At 44.2% G+C, this 20,022-nt stretch overlaps 1 protein-coding gene across 1 annotated transcript in view; it reads left to right on the forward strand.

Annotated features, from left to right (window-relative positions):
• The window catches only part of CHD9 (chromodomain helicase DNA binding protein 9), a 2,842,495-nt gene that overhangs the window by 2,668,294 nt on the left and 154,179 nt on the right, over positions 1 to 20,022 (forward strand). The window contains exon 36 of the mRNA XM_044082017.1: positions 3,625 to 3,834. Coding sequence (XP_043937952.1) covers positions 3,625 to 3,834 — 210 coding nt within the window. The remainder of the gene's footprint in view (positions 1 to 3,624; positions 3,835 to 20,022) is intronic.

Consider the following 20,022-nt stretch of genomic DNA (forward strand, 5'->3'; position numbering starts at 1 on the left):
AAAAATCCTACTGGTGACCCCCTTTTGGCCAAGACAGCATTGGTTTCCCCTCCTTTTTTCTCTAGCCAAGAGCAATCACCACAGGTTACCCCACCGGATAGACCTGCTCACACAGAAGGGGTCTCTGCTACACCCGCAGGTGAACAATCTAAAACTGACCTTATGGGTGATAGAATCCTGATTCCTTAAAGACACCTTTACTCAGAGGACGTACTTAATGTTCTGCAGGAGGCTAGAAAACCCAGCACTAGGAGAAACTACGTGGCTAAATGCCTCAAATTCTCCAGTTGGTGTCATAGGAACAAACAGGACCCCCTCACTACCTCCATCCCTAGGGTCCTGCCCTACTTGTGTGAGCTACTCCAAACAGGACTGACATATTCCTCGATCAAAGTCCACTTGTCTGCCATCTCTGCCTGTCTGCCCATTTCACCTCCCCTGGCATCCAGACTGGAAATCAAACTCTTTTTTAAGAGGAGTCCTTCACATCAAACCCCCCACAGAAACCCATCCCTCTTCCGTGGGATCTAAACTTTGTATTAGAAAAGCTAACACTATCTCCTTTTGAACCAGCTCATTCTGCTTCTCTGAAATTTTGTACATTTAAAGCAGTTCCGCTAGTTGCCCTCACATCCGCCAGGAGGGTTTCGGAGATCCAAGCCCTGATGGCTACACCCCCCCCCCCCCCACCTAGTCTTTCACAAGGACAGAATGATGCTCAGGACCAACCCCTTTTTCATGCCTAAGGTAGTTAATGAACTCTCATTGAACCAAACCATTAATCTACCTGTCTTCTACCCCCATCCTCAAAATGCTTCAGAGAGGACCCTTCATTCTCTGGACATGCACAGACAACTAAGATATTACCTAGACAAAACCAAAGACATCCGGAAATCAGAACAATTATTTGTTTCCTTCCATCCCAGAACACTAGGGAAAGCTCTATCTAAGCAAGCCATTGCCTCATGGATCTCCAAGTCCATCTCCTTCTGCTACTCCCACCATGGGAAAACCTTACAGGGCAGTATCCAACCACATTCCACTAGACCAGCTGCTGCTGCTTCTGCCTTTTTCAAAGGCATTAATTCCCCTTCTATTTTAAAGACAGCCACTTGGACCTTGGTGCACACCTTCACCAAACACTACAAGCTGGACATGGCATCCCGTGCTAGTGCCAGTTTTGTCAAAATTATCCTACAGGGTCTCCTGGATCACAGAAACCCTTCCTCCTCCCAAGGTCATACTTAAAACTCTGGTACTGTCCCTACTGTTATGAATACTGCAACATCAGAATAGAAGGACATAGAATAGTTGTGTAAGACCTTACCATAAGTATAGATGTCCTTCTCTTCTGTGTTGCAGCATTCAGTCCCACCCTCCTACCCCGTTTCTTGCTTCTGCTATAGCAGGTATTTTATGGACACCTGTTGTCATCTTCTTCCCCAGGCCTCTACCTACATAGCCTTATTACTGCCCTGGCTCTAGCAGGCATGCTAGTCTAAGGGTCTCAGTTAGGACCCTCCCACGAAACCTCAGGGGCACTAGTTTATGCAGCAGAAACTATTCTGAGGATAGTACGTGCAGACATCACCTTTATACCTAACGCCGGTTTATGGCCCTCGTAGCAGTCACACGTACCCTCCAGACAAAAGCTTTGGTATTCTGGCCGGGCGGTGGCGCTGCGGGCAGCTACTCCCTACTGTTATGAGTATTGCAACATAGAAGAGAAGGACATCTATGGTTATGGTAAGGTCTTACACAACTATTCTTTTTCCATGCATACCTTAAAAAAAGCAGTACAAATTGATTTCTTCTGCAGATCTTGGACAGGCTTTGGTAGGACCATTCTCTAGAGACTACTGGACCCTTTCCCTTCTTCCTCCCATTCGGTATAAGCTGTCATAATCTGCCCATATAGTTAAGGCTACTGCAGCAGTAATCAGTATGAAGAACATAGTACAGTTGTGCAAGTAAACTTGCCATGATAGTTGATAGTTGATATTTGAAAGATAACTGCTGCAGTAGCTGCTCCCTCCATCCCCTTTTTTGTATGTTTTTAGTTATAGGGAGAGGATTTCTAACTGTAGTTTACTAGCAATTACATTTTCGGGGCTCTAGCCTCCCTATCTCAGTTGGCATGAAAGCTCTGATGAGTTTGGTGCACAAACAGCTCATCTTAAGCTGTGTAATAGATTTTGTACATGAAAGGTGCCCTGAAGCTTTGGAAGCTGGCCGGCTGCTGTATCCTAGCAGGATATAATTGATATAGCTAAGGTTACTCAAACATCTCATGTCATGGTAAGTTTACAAACACAGCTACATTTTAGTGTATTCTGGTTACTGGACTGGCTCACCCATGTCACTGAAATTATGTTGCAGTTAACGAATGCTTATCTGTTGCTTTTCCATTGCTCCATAAGCAGGTGGATGACCTATCACATTTTCCAAGTGTAGGAGCTACAGCATAGCTGTCTTGTCTTTTTAGTGCTTGCTTCTTGTATTATTCATGTTTTACTAAAGTTGATGCTTATCTCCCTTCAGAGTGTGTTGCCATCCCACAAAGAAGAGGTTTACTGTTCAGAATATTAAATATTGTCTCACTTTTGTTATTTGAAAATATGTGGCATATTCAAACTAATAAACAGCAAAAGTGGGAGTCTTATGGTTGAGTGATGCTTGGAAATTTAACAATGAAAATTTGAATTTTATGGGTAGTTATTGCTATCTGGCAACTAGGAAGTAAGAAGGAATATTTCCATCTCATGTTTAGGAGTTTGCATTTCAAAATGTACCATATCCTGTGTATCATCCCCTAATTTAGCCATTTTCTACTGTGTTAATGCAAATGTTTCATTGTCTTTTCTGCACATGGTTAGCCTCTTTTTTCTTGTTACTCTTTATAGTAATAGTTTTGTTCCATTTTTATAGTTTTACATAAGTAGACTCTCTATCCTGTATTATGTTTTTTCTGCTGTCTTTTTTTGTTCTTTAGCTGTGGTCCTCTTGCGACAACTTTGTACATCTCTGCAATTTACCTTCTCATACTGTGTCCATGTATTCTTGTAGTTTTAACCCTTGCAGTGTTGCTATGATTATCAGGTGTTACTTTAGGGCTGCTCCAGGCATCCTGACTCTTTCTTCGAGTGTGCTATGGAACTTACACTTTTGCGGTTCTACAGGGGTTGTTAGGGCCTGTTCCAGGATATCTGCAGATATCCTAACCAGTCTCCAGAGGCAGCATCCTCTCCCAGCTGTGGCATGTGATATGAAGTTCTTAACCCTTGAAGCGTTATTGCATGTGACAGGACCTGCTACAGCCCCTCCCTAGACGGTGGTACATTCGTAAGTAGCATGGTGCCTGAAAAGGAATCTATCCTTCAGTTCACTTAGCCCTGCTTTAATAGTTCGTGCTTGAAGCACATAACTGGTAACATTAGTCTAGCCATGGCATCCTTTAGTGCAAGTCTTCCCACCTAATTTGCATTACTTTTGAGTAATTATTTGATCTATTGTCTTTGTGTCAGTTCATTAATGCTGCATCTTTTGATTTCACAAGGTTTTACATTAAAATAATACATCTTTGTGTGTGAATTATCAAAATAAAACTTCTGTCTTTTCTTGTAGGTTAATGTTTCTCATGTTGTCCGGGGACTAAATCCAACAGTAGCATATGCTCAGTGTCAAAAATTACTTGATGAAGAGAGTCCAGTACCTGTTATCAATTTAAAGGATGGCACAAGACTGGCTGGTGATGATGCTCCAAAGAGAAGAGACTTGCAACATTGGCTGAAAGAGCATCCAGCTTACGTTGAAGACTTTGGAGCTTTTATTCCTGTAAGTAGCCTTGTGCATCAGCTCAAAAAAGAACTTCTGTCATGGTCTGATGAACTTCTCTTTCATCATATCTGAGGCATCCATAGACTGTAGCTACTTGCTTTTTTGAATAGTGTGTGATTTGGTGGTGTCCACTGAAGATTCTTCAAGCATTTCTTACCGGGCCCTGTCATTTGATATCAGTGACTTGGAAATAACCTTGAAGGGAGACCGTCTGTGCTGTCCTCAATTCTTTCTTTGCAGTTTAACTGCATGGTTAAATGCATGATTAAGGACTTGCAGTGGTTTTGTTGTTTGTTTAACTTGGTCATTATTTTCCATTTTGTATTTGGAAGTCATAGGAATATTTATTCAGTTAATATTTCCCCTGAGAGAAAATAGCCTAAAAGGACTGTTAATTAGTTTCTCTCTCTTTCCTGGGCATGAACCTTGAGTCCATTTCTTAGTTGTATTGCAGAAACTGAAATGACCCCCTACAATGGATGTTCATTAACAGTGTCAGAACAGGTTTCGTGCCAGACAGACAGAGAGCAGCAACAGTCCATCCCTTGCATAAAGGTGGGATGTCAACAGACTTTGGTAATTACAGACCCATAACCTGATCAGCCTCGTCTATAAAGCCATGGAATGTATCATTATGGCATTAATACACAGTGGTATAGGTAACTTAGACTCAACCCTAGCTAGTTCAGATTCATCAAGAGCAGATCATGCATACTTAACCTGGTTGATCTCTTTGAAAAAGTTACAATAGCAATGGATGTGGACAGATCGGTACACACCACATATCTAGTCCTTGCAAAGACATTTAACATCCCACAGTCCAGTATAATAGATGAACTCCGAGCTAAATGTAAATCCCTATGTAACTCCTTGGATAGCAAACTGACTTACAAGTAGAACCCAGGAAATAAAGGTAGGTGGCTCTACTGCTTCCAAAGGATATGTCACTAGCAGTATATCCTAGGGTTCAGTCTGTGGGTCACTCCCCTTTGGTATTTACTTCTTGGAGATAAAGTTTAATGTTAAGGGTTTAATGCTGACCACTTTTGCAGATGACTGCAAATTTGGTGCCATCATAAACTCCCCACGGGACACCATGGTCCTCCAAGGTGATTTGTCCAACACAAATAGTTGGTGTCAAATCCATGAACTAAAACTAAATTCCAAGAATTGCATCATCATATCCTTTTGCAAGTGTGACTCCTCTTGTATCTATCATTGACAGCACACCTGTGAAAATTGATCCCATAGTCATGGATCTAGGAACTTGTGTCGACACCAAACTATTGATGTTAAGTTGCCTATCTCACCTTCGTTCTTGCTGGTTGGGATCAGAGCCGATTCCCGGCTCCGACTCGGCCATCTTCTATAGCTCGAGAGCTATTTACTGGCTCGAGGCTACCCTTTATCCCATGATGCCTAGCGCTAGCTACCCAGATCTCATTTGCCGCTTCATCTGCGAGGTGTCGTTTTTCTGGCTCAGGCTTGTATAAAGTTTCTTTATAGAACTTCTTTACTAGAAATAGTCCTTTTCCTAGGAATTTTTGTTAGTTGTTAGTCATATACTTGTTGTGTTGGTAAGTGTGTATTTGTAGATTCCTTCCCGCCCCCTTAGAACTCGTTTAATTAAGAGAGTTCTCCCCCCCTTTCTCCTTATTCCTGTCAGGTTAGCCATTTAAGTTAGAGGCTTTCCTTCTATCTTCTTTATAGGCTAGCCGTTTGAGTTAGAGGCTTTCCTATTTAAAAAACAAAAAAAAAGCTTTAGCTTTAGTCTGTACTGTACTGTGTTTTTCTCTTTAATTTAATTTTGTTTGGTAGCTATTGTTGTATTTTCCTGTTACAGGATGTCCAAAGAATCCAAGGTGTCTAGGTTCAAGAAGTGTGACTCATGCTGTCAGAAAATGTCGCTGACAGATGGGCACACTTCTTGCGTCTATTGTTTAGGCGCTGTGCACCTGCAGGACTCTTGTTCTATCTGCCATGCATTTAGTCCAAGAGTTCTGCAGGAGCGTAAGAATAAGCTTATTCTTAGGGGCCTTTTAAAGTCCCAGGATACACCGGCCAAGACTCAGCCTGTGAAGTCCCCTAAATCTACCAAATCGTCGGCTCCAAGTTCGGAGCAGTCTTTGGTTCAGTCTTTACCTGCTACTTCGGTTCCGGCTGGAACCGATAAGACTATCTCCTCATCGGCTCCATCAGAAACTTCGGAGCCTTCGCGGAGCCACAAGAGGCTGAGGTCCCCTTCTCTGGAATCGATACATTCGGCTCCTCGGTTTCCCATGCTGTAAAGCGAGCGCAGTCACAGGTCTTCTCACTCCTCTCGATCCTCTAGGCTCTGGGATCATGACGTAGAGAGAGTGGTCAGTAGGTTGCTAAAGTCGCAGGCACTTGCCAAAATGTTGTCCAGCCCTCCTCAACAGGTGTCTGCTCCGTCCACTTCTATCGATGTTCCTCCTCCGACTCCATTGAGCTCGGAGCCGGAGTACGTTGGGGTTCGAGTAGTGGAACCGTCGGCACCGATAACTTTATCTCCTTCAGTTCCGTCGTCGGCTCCGATTCCCACGATGGTGCCGTCCGTCGAGGGATCTGGGCACCAGGGCTCTCTCATCGGCTCCGAGGGGGCGAGTAGCATCAGACCCTTGTCCGACCCCGTTCTCCCTCTCAGAGCTTCGGCGCAGGTGAGCTCGGCTCCGACATCGGCCTCGGAGCCGTCTCCCTCGGTGAGTAGAAGGATTCCGATTTCCTCGGAACTGGAACCTTCTCTGCATCGTGGCAGGGACGCCTTCGATGTCATGAGGAGTATGCTGGCCGCTGAGTCAGCTCCACTATCGGACCCACCGGCTCCGTCCTCTGTAGTGCCTGTGCCAACCTCTGCTCCTCCTCCAGACCACAAGCGTGGGGAACCGGCGCTCCAGGGCACCCCATTGGGTGTTTCCTCTTCTTCCGAGGCCTCCCCTGAACATTCAGAGGAACCCCCTCGTAAGAAGTGCAAGAGGAAGCACATTGACTCCCCTGAGTCTGTCACTTCGGATACAGACTTATATGATTCGGAAGGGTCCCCGAGATCCCCTCTGAAGAGGTTTCCTTTTCGGACATCCTCGAAATGCTTAAGCAGAGGGGGAACTGGAATCCCCTAGCCCCTACCGAGGATGAGTCTGTATTCCTGGATGCGTTTGGTTCCCGACCTACCACCTCCTGGGTTTCTCCGCCTTTCGATCCACTTATGTCCGTGGTGGCTCGAAAGGCTTGGTCAGCCCCGGATACAGTGGAACCAACTTCGAGGAGACCTGGCAAGTTCATCACAGCACCCCATGATAAGCAGTTCCTTACCAAAGGTGTTCCTGTTGATGCCATGGTGGTAGCAGCAGCCACCAAAAAAGAGTTAGCAGAAACCTCTTCGTCTGTCCATCCTCCTAACAAGGAGTCTAGGACCATGGACAGATATGGGAAGCGAATGTTTGCTTCAGCGACCTTTTCTATGAGGTCACTGAACTACTTATGCCATTTTACCCGGCTTCAGAGGGATCTCCTTAAAGGGCTCGGAGATACCCTTCAAGATCCATCAGCTGAGGAGGTTCAAGCTAAAGTGGCTTCCCAGCTGGCGACCCTTAATTCTGTAGTCAACTCCTCCATGAGGCTCATCTTTTATGCAGCCGATGGTGCGAGTAGAGCTGCAGGCACGGGCGTGGCCCTTAGGAGACATGCATGGATGCGGCTGTGTAACTTTGCAGAACCCTTTAGAGCGTCATTCACCAACACCCCCTTTGATGGTTCCTTTCTTTTTGGACCACAGGTGAAAGACACTTTGACTAGGTGTGAGCAAGAAGGCAAGACTCTCTCTGCCGTGAGAGTCCGTTTTTCCACTCCTTCCAGACCATACCCCAAGGGTCAGAAGAGTGGTAAAATGTGGTTCCGAAAATCCCAGGGAGCCTCGCCTGACACACTTAGTGATTTTTCCTCCAGGGGCAGAGGGGGAAATAACAACAATAGATGCCGCCCTTGTGGCAGAGGGGGTCCGCAGAACCAGGGCAACAGAGAATCCTTCTCTGAGAAGCCCTTTCAGCATCCCTGAAGGGTTGCCCGGCTGCCCGCCTCTGGAGGCAGTCAGGGGAAGACTTTCACTGTACCCAAAAGCCTGGCTAAATTTAACACAAGACAGATGGGTACGGTCATTTATATCCGGAGGTTACAAAATTCCCTTCTCTCAACCCCCCTTACCATCGAGCAAATCCCTTCCAGATGTTCCACCCAATCTGAGGGACCAAGCAGTCCTAGAAGTTTCAAGACTGCTAGAAAAAAAGAGTCATCCTGGAAGTCCCGGCAGACCAACATGGATCTGGAACTTACTCAAGGTTCTTTTTGGTACCAAAAAAGACAGGGGACTGGAGACCGATTCTGGATCTCAGCAGACTAAACAAGTCTGTTCAAAGAACAAAGTTTCGGATGGTCACGCTACAGTCCATTCTACCCTTTCTGGGTCAGGACAATTGGATGTGCACCATAGATCTTCAGGATGCGTACTACCACATCAAAATGGACATGCGCTCCAGGAGATTCCTTCGCTTCCGGCTGGGAGCCAGTCATTACCAGTTCAGAGCTCTGCCCTTTGGTCTTACCACAGCCCCCAGGGTGTTCACCAAATGTATGGCAGTGGTCACGGCTCACCTGAGACGTCGAGGATTCCAGGTGTTTCCATATCTAGACGACTGGCTCCTCACTGCTACTACCAGGCATCAACTTCTTCAAGCCAGGGACTACACAATCACAATCTGCTCCCAGTTAGGCATTACAATAAACTTCGAAAAATCTGCCTTGTTGCCCTGTCAATCTGTCACCTACATAGGTGCAGACTTAGACACAAGGAACATGTCCGCAAGGCTACCGCCAGAAAGGGTGTCTACAATTTGTCAGCAAGTATAAATTCTGATGCAGAGCAAAAGAATCCAAGTCAGGTTCGTCCTTCAAACTCTGGGTTCCATGGCAGCAGCCATTCTTCTAATCCCACTGGCCCGCTTTCACATGAGGATCCTTAAGTGGCTTCTGTTCACACAGTGGTCTTTCCAACAGCTGCCCATGTCTCACACGATCATGATTACAGAAGTTTGCAAAAGGCACCTTTCCTGGTGGATGGTCTCCCCACTAGTGACTCAGGGCAGACCCTTCATTCAGCCCCCTCCGGTAGCCACAGTGACCACCGACGCCTCCCTGATAGGGTGTGGGGGGCATTATCAGGGCAGGACAGTCCAAGGCACTTGGCAGCCTCACGAGTACCACCTACATATAAACGTCCTAGAAATGAGAGCTGTGCTCCTAGCGTTGCAAGCTCTTCAAGACTCTCTCCCTTCTGGGACCATTGCAATTCAAACGGACAACATGTCAGTGGTGTGGTACATCAACAAGCAGGGCGGAACCAAGTCCTACCCCCTATGTCGAGAAGCACTCCGACTCTGGCAGTGGGCGATTTCTTCCCAACGATTTCTGATTGCAACGCACATCCCTGGGAGGTCCAACGTCATAGCGGACAGGCTCAGCAGAGCTATTCTCATGCCTCACGAGTGGTCTCTAAATCAGGTAGTTGCGGATCTGATCTTCCGCAAATGGGGACAGCCTTGCTGCGATCTTTTTGCCACCCCCTTCAACAGCAAATGCAGCAACTACTTCTCCCTTCTTCTGCTTCCAGGTCATGCACCCAGAGACGCTCTAGTCCACAATTGGCCTCAGGGACTTCTTTATGCCTTCCCTCCGTTTCCCCTGATACCGAAACTCATACAGAAAGCAATATCGTTGGGTTGCAAAATGATCCTCATTGCCCCCTACTGGCCTCAACAGATATGGTTTCCGTTCCTGCACCATTACCTTCTCGATCAGCCCTGGACTCTGGATCCAATTCCAGACCTACTGATTCATCAATCAGGCGGGCTGCACCAATCCCTCCAAACACTTCAGCTCACAGCTTGGTTGCTCCACTTCCAACCTTAGCCAGGCTTCCCAGCATTTCCCCGGCCGTGCGTGAGATTATTGTCTCCTCTCACAAGTCCACAACTAGAAAGACTTATGCTAGCAAATGGAAACGTTTTGCTTGTTGGGCAGAGGCTAGGAACGTAGATCCTTTTTCAGCCCCAGTTCACGAAATTTTGGAGTTCCTAGCACAAATTTTCATTCTGGGTCCGCTTCTGCTACAATCAGGGTTCAATTGGCAGCCATTTCTAACTTTCATGTTGGGTTGTCTAATTCAAACATTATGTCTCATAAGCTCTGTAAAGCCTTTTTAAGAGGGACTACTCTCCTTAGACCTCCAGTGAGAGATCCCCCTCCTCCTTGGGACCTTAATTTGGTACTGACCTCCTTAGTTATGCCCCCCTTTGAACCTGCAGCATCCTGCTCCATTAAGTTTCTATCTTGGAAAACACTTTTTCTGGTAGCTATTACTTCAGCCATACGCGTTTCTGAACTTCAGGCACTATCTGTTCGTCCTCCATACTTGGTTTTTCATAAGGACAGGGTTGCTCTGAGGACTAATCCCTCATTCCTTCCGAAAGTCTGCTGAGAAAACAAGTTAAACCAATCTATAGACCTTCCTGTGTTTTTCCCTAACCACACCAACAAGGCAGAATACAAATTACACCAATTGGACGTTCAAAGACAATTGCGTTTTTACTTGCATAGGACTAAGGATATAAGGAAGACAGACCAACTATTCCTTTCCTACGCTCTAGGCGAACAAGGTCTCCCAGTTTCCAAAGTGACCTTATCCAGGTGGTTGTCTCACATTATTACTTTCATTTATCAATTGAGAAACAAACGGTTGCCTATCAAACCAAAAGGTCATTCTACTAGGGCTTTGGCCAACTCTGTAGCCTTCTAAACTAGGTTGCCCATGGATTCTATCTGTGCAGCTGCTACGTGGGCAAATCCTCATACCTTTATTTCTCATTACAAGCTAGATATGGTCTCCAGGAGCAAAGCTGACTTTGGTTCCACTGTTCTGAAGAGTCTGTTCCGATGAGCTGCCCAGGATTGTAGGTGCTAGGGACGCTGTCCCAACCAGCAAGAACGAAGGCGAGATAGACAACTTAACATAAAGAAGTTATGTACCTACCATAACGTTCCATGTTAGTTGTCTTCATCTCGCCTTCTTTCTTGCGTCCCACCCTCTGTCCCCCTGTCCTATTGGATCGATAGGAGTTTTGGTTTCACTGGATGAGTGTTCTCTGGTTTGTTTCCTCTACTGACTGAGAGAGTATGACAGGTTTGCTCATCCTGTTTGTTTGGACAGGTTGATTCTCTGGCTATGTCTGGGGTTAGCTATTACAAACGAGATCTGGGTAGCTAGCGCTAGGCATCATGGGATAAGGGGTGGCCTCGAGCCAGTAAACAGCTCTCGAGCTGTAGAAGATGGCCGAGTCGGAGCTGAGGATCGGCTCCAATCCCAACCAGCAAGAAAGAAGGCGAGATGAAGACAACTAACATGGAACGTTATGGTAGGTACATAATTTCTTTTTTGATCACCATGTATGCACTATTGTAAGGGAGCCCCTTTTCATCATACAGCTTTATATGTAAAGGTATGGTATCCAGGTCAGAGATGTTAGTATTCCACTGCACTCGTTGGGCGAAGAATTGGGTATAATGCCCTTTTCAATTTGTACTTGTCCAAACACTTGTTACAACTGGAATGACCACAGTGCGTCCTAAGAAAATCAAGAGCCTAAATCATAAAACGTGTCAGCTGTCTCAAAGCCTTATCCCTCTTGTTGGTGTCTTACAGGCTACTAAGAGGCAACCTCTGCTTTGAGTATAGAGCCTCAATAGACCGTATCCTGTCAGACCTGTTGCACGTTCTCAAGTTCTGTGGTGGCATAAGCACCCTCTCAAGGGATCTCAATCTCTTCTGCAACATGAATGCAATATGTCAGAGGGATAAATATGTATTGCAGACAACTCAACTGCTAAAGAACCGTCCCTTACTGACATTATTTGGATGAATGGATGGGAAACCACGAATTCTCAAACATTTTACTTCTTATGTCCATTATGGATAGGTGCAGCATGTAAAAGTCTTGATGTATCCTTGTTCTGCCTGTCTCTGTGTTTGTATGCAAAATATTAGGCATTTCCTCTGGGTACTCTGGTTTCTTCCCACGTTACAAAGACATGCATCTGGAGCGTTTCTCCCTGGGCCTCCGCTGAAAATTGGCGTTGTTCCAAGTCGGACTTTCCCGGTTAACAAATGTTAAATAAATAAAATAAATAAAAAGTGCCATAGGAATGCAAGTCTTTTAACATCCTCACAAGTCAGTAGTATGTATTTATTGGCCTTTGAAATTACTATGGTCTAACACCAGAATACTGTCCAGGAGACCTTTAAAAAAGAGTAAAAGAGAGCGAAGAAGCCTCATATGTTTTTCATTATGATGACTGCTGCTTTAGCCTTAGCTATTTATGGGTTATATCCTGCATAGGATATAACAGCTGGCCACCTTCCAAGGTTTCAGGAGACTGTCCTTGCACCCAAACTATTAATCATCTCAAGCTGAGCTGACTGAAAAGTCAAGTTTGGGCACCATGCCATTCAGAGCTTTTATGCCACCAAGAAGAGTGCTCTTGTATGTGCCATTCAAGGATCGATGGTCAGCTAAAAGCTGTTCCATTGCTGGGCAGATAATTTCCCTTCAGGGAAAAACATCCATATTATCTTTTTACTTCAGAAAACCTACTTTTTCTTAAAAATAAGTAACTTTTAAGCTAGGAAAAAGTGTGTTTGTTGAGTGTGTCATGACTTTTTATGTATTATTAGAGGATCACACTTTTTAACCTTTGTTATAAGAAGTTGTTTAAAACGAATTTTTCTGTGGTGAAGCTATGGAGCTGATGTCTTTTTCGTCCTTCCTCAACTGATGGGTCTCAGATCTGACCTCAGGTCAGACTTCAGCCACTTCTTTAGACTTTGGCTCCCAAGCTCAAGCCCCCCCCCCCGTCCATAATCCTCTTCCTTCACCTGAGATGCCTCGGATCTCCTTTGTCACTTCAGTATTTGGACCTGGTCACCTGTAGCTCGAGTGCGATTTAACATTGGATAAGTTCTTTCTTGCTGAGCAGAGTTGTTCCGTCAATCTCCAGAACAGAGAGTCTAGGGCATTGGACAGGTTTGGGAAGCCTGTTTACATGTCTGTGATCATCTCCCACACATCACAAGATTTCAGAGGGAATTAAATTTTCCAGTACCTTCTCAAAGTCTATATCTGTGGAGGATAAGAAGATGGTTTCTTAGCAGCTGGCCACCCGCCAGTCTTTATCAAATGCCTACATGAGCCTGACTTCTCATTTATCAGAGTGAGCTTTGAAAGCTGCAGGTTTAGGAATTGCTGTAAGAAGGTATGCCTAGATGCCTCTTTGTGATTTTGCAGAGCACTTCAAGACTCCTTTGATGGATCCAACTTGCTTGTCCATAAGGTAAAGGTACCACACTGCAGGAGCAAATAGGATGGGAAGATGTTATCAGCCATAAGGTTATGTTTTTCTAGTCTTCAGAGGACTTTTTTCTAGGAAACAGAGACTGGTATATGTGGTTCCGCAAGACACAAGCACCTTCTCAGGACTCTTGTGGAGAAGGGTATCCTTGCAGCAGAGGGGGGGAATTCTAATAGTAGATGTCACCTTCATGGCAGAGGGGCCTGCAACATCAGGCCTTCAGAGGTGCTTTTTCTGAGAAGCTGCTGAAAGGTTGCCCAACTGCTGCACTCTGGATGCATTCTGGTGGGGTGGTGCTTATCTCTGCAGCCAGAAGCCTGGACAGTCATCACCAGTGATACCTGGGAGCTCGGTATAATATTCAAAGGTTATTACACACCATTTTCTCTTTTCCCACCCAAATGTGTCAGAAAAATTCCTGACCATGCCACCCAGTCAGAGGAAAGCAACAGCCACAGAAATGTAAAAGCTGCTGGCAAAAACAGTTATACATATGGTCTTCCTACACCAGCAATTATCCAGAACTTACCCAAGGTTCTTTTTAGTGCCAAAGAAAACCAGGGACCTAAGAACAATTTTGGATCTCAGCAGTCTGAGTCAAAGTTCCTGATGGTCATGGTTCAGTCTGTTTTGCCGCTGTTGTGCAAGGATGATTGGACGTGCGCTGTAGCTCTCCAGGATGCATGCTGTGTCGCATCAAACTAGGCAGGTGCTCCAGGAGATACCTACACTTCTGGCTGGGAGCCAGTCACTACCAACTCAGAGACCCTGCTCTTTGATCGCCACAGTCCCCAGGATGTTCACCAAGTGCATGGCAGTGGTCACAGTTCAATTGAGACTGTTAGGATTCCAGGTGGTTGCTTATCTCAGTGACTGGCCCCTCTCTTCTACCAGCAAGCATCTACTGATCCATGCCAAGGACTAATTACCTCAACTGTGTCTTCAACTGGACATCACGGTAGACTATTCCATATCTGACTTATCTCCCAGTTAAGTCCTGGAATTCATTGGAGCTCATCTGGGTATGGTGGCACAGATCGCAAACGGTTGAAAACATTGCAGAGCCAAGCATCACACATTCTCTGTCTTCCTTCCCTTCCATCCAGGTTAGTTTTACAACTTCTCGAGTATGTGGCAGCTTGCATAGTTCTGGTACATATAGCAAGATTTTATATGAGGGTACTGCAGTGGACGCTTGTGGTATAATGGTCGATAAGCTGTCACTCTCTTACCACACCAATTCTAATTACAGGCATTTGCAGAAATCACATAGCTTGGTGGATTCACACAAAAGACGTTTTTCATGGCCACTATTTTATCCCTTATACACCCAAGGCCACAGTTACTATGGATGCCTCCCAGTTAAGGTGGGGAGGCATTACTTGGGAAGGACAGTCCAAGGCATATGGTCTCACTTAAGAGGCCAATCTTCACATCAGTGTCCTGGAAATGAGAGCAGTCCTGTTGGCCATGTAGTCATTTCAAGATGTTCTCCATCTAGGGATGGTTGATATTCATTCAGACAATATGTCCGTGGTGTGGTACGTCAACAAACAAGAGTGTGGCAATGGGCAATCTCTTCAGGCTGTTTTTTATTGGTAACACATATTCTGGGGAAGTCTAATATACTGGTAGATAATCTGAGCAGGTTCATTTTACTCCCTCAGAAGTGGTCTCTCAATCCATTAGTGGTGAAAATGATATTTCGCCAATGGGGCCAACCATGCTGCTAGCTTTTTGCTTCTCCCCTCTTTGCCAAGTGCAGCAGGTACTTTGCCCTTATCTCCCCAGAGGAGGAGTTACTGAGAGGTTCTCTGTTTCATGATTGGCCCCCCGATCTCCCTTATGGCTTTCTCTCTATTCCATTCATTCCCAAATTTCTTTCAGAAGCATGTCAATGAAAGAGCAAAGTTATCCTAATTGCTCCATTCTGGCCTGGACAAATGTGGTTTCCCTTTCTGTGGTCTCATCTAATTTTCCATCCCTAGGTATTGGATCCTTCTCAGGGCCCTCTATCTCACCCATCTGGAATACCTCATCTGAATATCAGTACCCTCAGGTTGACTGCATAGTTTCTCCACTTCCAGTGATGGCTAGGCAGTCCCAGCTTTCTTCCCCGGTGCATCATATCCTTACATCACCACAGAAAGATTCTGCTAGAGAGGCGTACAAGAGTAAATGGAAAAGATTTTCAATTTGGGCTCCCCAGAGGAAACTAGATCCATTTTCAACACTGGTTCCAGCTTTTCTTGACTTCTTTGCTTCTATTTTCAGTAATGGAGGTACACTGTACAGTTAAGGTTCAGCTTGCTGCCATCTCTAATTTTCACTTTGGTGAAAAACTCTCTTCCTTGGCATTACTGAGATTATGTAAGGCCTTTTTCTTGTTAAAGATACCTTTTTTACTTCCACCAGCTGTTAAGGACCCTTCTCTACAATGGGGTTTAACAGTGTTTCTTCAGGTTTTGACCCAGCCTCCGTTTGAGCCCTCTGCCAAGGTGGGCTTAAAATTCTTGTCATGAAAAATCACTTTTCTGGTTGCAATTACATCGACAAGACGAGTAACAGAACTCCAAATACTTTCTTCCTAGTCTGTATTTTCAAAAAGGATAGGGTGTCCCTTCAGACCAATCCTTTGTTTTGTTTTTTTTTTTTTTTTTTTTTTTACTTAAGGTGACATCGGAGACTATCAGTCAGTCCATCATTCTACCTATTACCAAAATTTTCCAGCAAAAGGGAATACACGCTACACATGTTGGATGTTCATAGACCGCTTAGATTCTGTCTCCACAGACCCAAAGGTTACAGAATATCAGACTAGTTATTTGTCTTTTTTCTAAGACTAAATTGGGCAAGACGATATCAAAAGTAACTTTAGCCAGATGGCTCACTGATTGCATTTCCTTTGTTTATAAGTCCAAACAGTGACATTAGTTAGACCCCCCCAAGGCTCTTTCCACCAAATCTGTGGCCACTTCATGTGCATTCTGGCAGAGCTTCCATAGATGACATTTGTACAGCACCTACTTGGTCTAATGCTCATTCCTTTATTGCTCATTAAAAAGTGGATATCTTATCGAGGACTAGGGCAGCATTTGGTTCTGCTTTACTCCAAAATACCCTTTCTTGAGCACCCAGGGTTTCTATTAGCTAGAGACTCTGTCCCATAGTTTGAGGAATGGACGAAAAAGACAACATCAGATAGAAAAGTTATGCACTCCGTATAACGATGCATCTGTGTTGTCTGTTTTTGTCCCTCTTCAACCTCCCTGCAGCCCCCTTCCAGCTTTAGAAGTTTTTCATTTGGACCCCTGGTATGTCCTGAGGAGTAATCTCTGCCTTTGTTTGAGCGCCAGTCTTTTTCTATCTCCTTTTTCACAGACTGTATGATTGTATTTGCAGCATGTTTTTGTGCTGGGTGCATTGTATTGGTGCAGGATAGTAAGCTGACTGGAGGGCAAATTCGATCTGAGGTATTTTAGGTGAAAGAAGAGGATTACGGGTAAGCGAGGAGTTCGAACTACAGACCCAAAATCTAAAGAAGTGCCCAAAGCCTGATGCATCACCCATCGGTTGAGGAAGGACAAAAACGGACAACACAGTTGTATCATTATGGTGAGTACATAACTTGTTTATTTTTCATTTTGGGGCTGGGGAAAAGTGTTTTTTTCTCATTACAGCCAAGTGATACCTCCACGTGCTTCTGCAGTTAGTTCATATTTGCATCAGTAATTCCAAAACCATGCTACATACAAGATATTAAAATATTTCATCTTAAAGCTTACACAGTAGCAATCTGAACTGTATTGATAGCTGATTTCTGTAGTGTAGGTAAAGAGGCATTAATTGTTGCTTATATATTTATTTATGTAGATGGAAATTAGATGTTTTTCTAAATATCTCCACAACCAGACAGAACTGCTTAGCCTCGTATGAAAGCTCTCCGCTGGATAAACAAAATGGTGCTTGACAGTGTGTGTGTCACTTGAGTGGTTGCCTAGCTATTAAGTAGTTTACAAAATATTACAAACGTGATAGTTACTGTGTTTACTGTGACTTATAAAATTCATTTTAAGACCTAGAACCTAAAGAATACTACCACTATAAAAATAGTTTGTGCAAATCATCACATTCTTTAGATTTTGCCTTTTATACTTATTTAATCTGTATGATTCAAGAAATATGAACATTTGTTTGAAATGGGAGGACATAATTTGATTCTGTCAAAAAGCTTAGGCTCGGCCCATGGGAAGTTACAGTGCAAACTTCCTGAGCGCCATTGGAAGGAATGAGTTAAAGTGCTTTTTGTTATGATTTCTCTGGGGGAAAACGTTGCTTTTTTGCTACATTCCTATTTTACTGACTATTGCTGCTAAACCTCCCTAGGAAACCTTAGCACCATTTTTTACTTAACTGTATAGTAAAGTACCGGTCCCTTAGTCAGTCCTTCTTCCAAACACTCAAAGATTGCTAAGCAGCCTTTGCCGCCACATCAGGCTGGTTATCTGCCTCAGCCATGAATTGGGTAACTCTGCTGTTTCCAAAGCTGGTTCCTCAGACCACTCGTCTTTTTCTTTGAATCAGCTGGTGAAGTCCATGCAGCAAACTTGGACCAAGAGTTAGACACATCCTCTGCAGCTGTTGAGTCCCCCTCAGGGGGCAAGGGCTCTTGTCGGTCATGGAAGAGGGAGCAGGAAATGTGCCCCTGCTTAGCCAGAATGTTGTTCTCATCCCTGGTAAGTTGTTTTTGGCAATATTGGGTATGCTTTTTTGACAAATTCCTTTTAAAAGGAGAGAGCAAGCTAAACAATTACCATCTCCTGTGTCAGTTACCATGGATAGGAGTAATTTATTGGGCTCGGCTCAGGGCCTTGTGCAGGCTGTTGACCCTTCTTAAAAGGCAGCTTCTGCTAAAACAAAAAGGGATTTCCTCTTACCATGAAGGGGTTCAAGAAATAGAATCTGTAGGGGAATGTGAAGAGATAGTCCATTTTTTTTTCTCATTGGGTTTCTGATACTGATTCTGAGGAGGATGTGGTATTTGAGTCTCCCTGTGATAATGATTTTTTCACAGCCTACAGTTTCCTTGACAGTCAGCCTGCTGACCCTAGGAAAGATAAATTGTATAAAGTCTTTCAAGCTTTTGGACACCAATCCAATACCTAACCCAGAAGCTGTAGCTATAGCAAATCCATCTGCTGCTAAACATTTCTTTCAGTCCAATCCTTGTCCTTTTGATAAGTATGGGAAAGGTTTTGATAAGTTTGTGAAAAAAAGTGCATCATTCTGCAACTTTGATTTGTAGAATTTTAAATTGTCTGGCTCATTTGATGACATTTATCCTGACTAATTGTAAAAGTGTGAGGAGTGTTTTGGCACCAGTTTTCTGTTGTGCGGAAAAAGTCTGCATTGTGTAATTTAGTTTCTTCTATTTCTCAAGTCACTGCTCACGGTTTAAAATGGGTTCATGACTCTGTCAATACAACTTTCAGGACTGCTTTTACTGGAACTGTTTTAAGGAAGTTTGTCTAGCTGTGTTCTTGGAACCTCCCAGAAGATGTCAAAAATTTAATTTTGAATTTTCCGTAGGAGAGAGGTTTGGACTTTGGACCCTCTGCAGCAGAGGTTATAAAAATGTTTGATGAAAGGGGAAGTTTAGGAAATCTGTCAGATTTTCAACCCTCTTTCTTTAAGTTTTCCAAGGGATATTCTGCTCCATCTAACTTTGGCCAAAAAAAAAAAAAAAACGGTCTCAGCAGAATGTGATAAGCAGACCTTTAAAAGGCAGGGACAGGGAGTTTCCAGAAAGAAGGTAGTATTCTCCTCCCCCAGAACAAAGGAAGGTCAAATATGTCAGACTGAGTAAATGAAGGACCTTGTCCTCAATCCCATGCCACTCCTGATCGTTTGCAGTCTGTAATCTTTCTAGAAAATCAGAATCTCTGTTTCTCTCTTTGCCAACAGATTGTTTCAGACAAATGGGGCCTGAATATGATCATCAAGGCTACATGTTGCAATGGGAGCAATGCCCTCCTGTTGAGGGGATTCCTCCTCATCTGCCAGATCATACTCTTCTGTTTTCTCCTGTTCCTTCTCCTTAGTTAGTTAGGGGAAAGATTTTATTTAGGAATGTTTTTAGTGCCAAAGATATAAAACTCTGGGGTACCAGTTCTAGAGCTTTCTTTCCTGAACCAATTTGGGATAATGCCCAAGTTCAAAATGTTTTCACTCTCCAGCCTGTTACTCCGCCTTCCTCATTTGACTTTTCTAGTAACCTTGGATTTAAAAGATGCAAATCATCACATTCTTATTCGTCCAAACTTCAATCATTTCTTAAGGTTTTGTGTGTCTGGATCACATTATCAGTTCTCTGCGTTACCTTTTGGCCTATCCACTCTTCCTAGAATGTTCACAAAGTGTCTAGATCCTGTGATACCCTCCTTCAGGCTGGAGGGTATTCACATTTTTCTATATTTATACAACTTGCTTTTCTTTGCAGAGTCTTTTTCAGTGTGTCAATAATCTCTGTCTTGGGTCAGAGATCTACACAGGCTGGGATTTCAGGAGAATATTCAAAAGTCCCTCTCTCAGAATTGTGTTTTAGGGTGCCTGTTAGACAATAAAAACGAATGGTGTTTCTGGGGTGCCTGTTGGACAGTTAAAAAAAAACTGGTCTTCCACAGGAAAAAAAATCTATATTTAGACCGGTTGCCT

This window comes from Protopterus annectens, chromosome 8.part1, assembly GCF_019279795.1.
Source record: "Protopterus annectens isolate FY-2018-M chromosome 8.part1, PAN1.0, whole genome shotgun sequence".
Classification (NCBI taxonomy): domain Eukaryota; kingdom Metazoa; phylum Chordata; order Ceratodontiformes; family Protopteridae; genus Protopterus; species Protopterus annectens.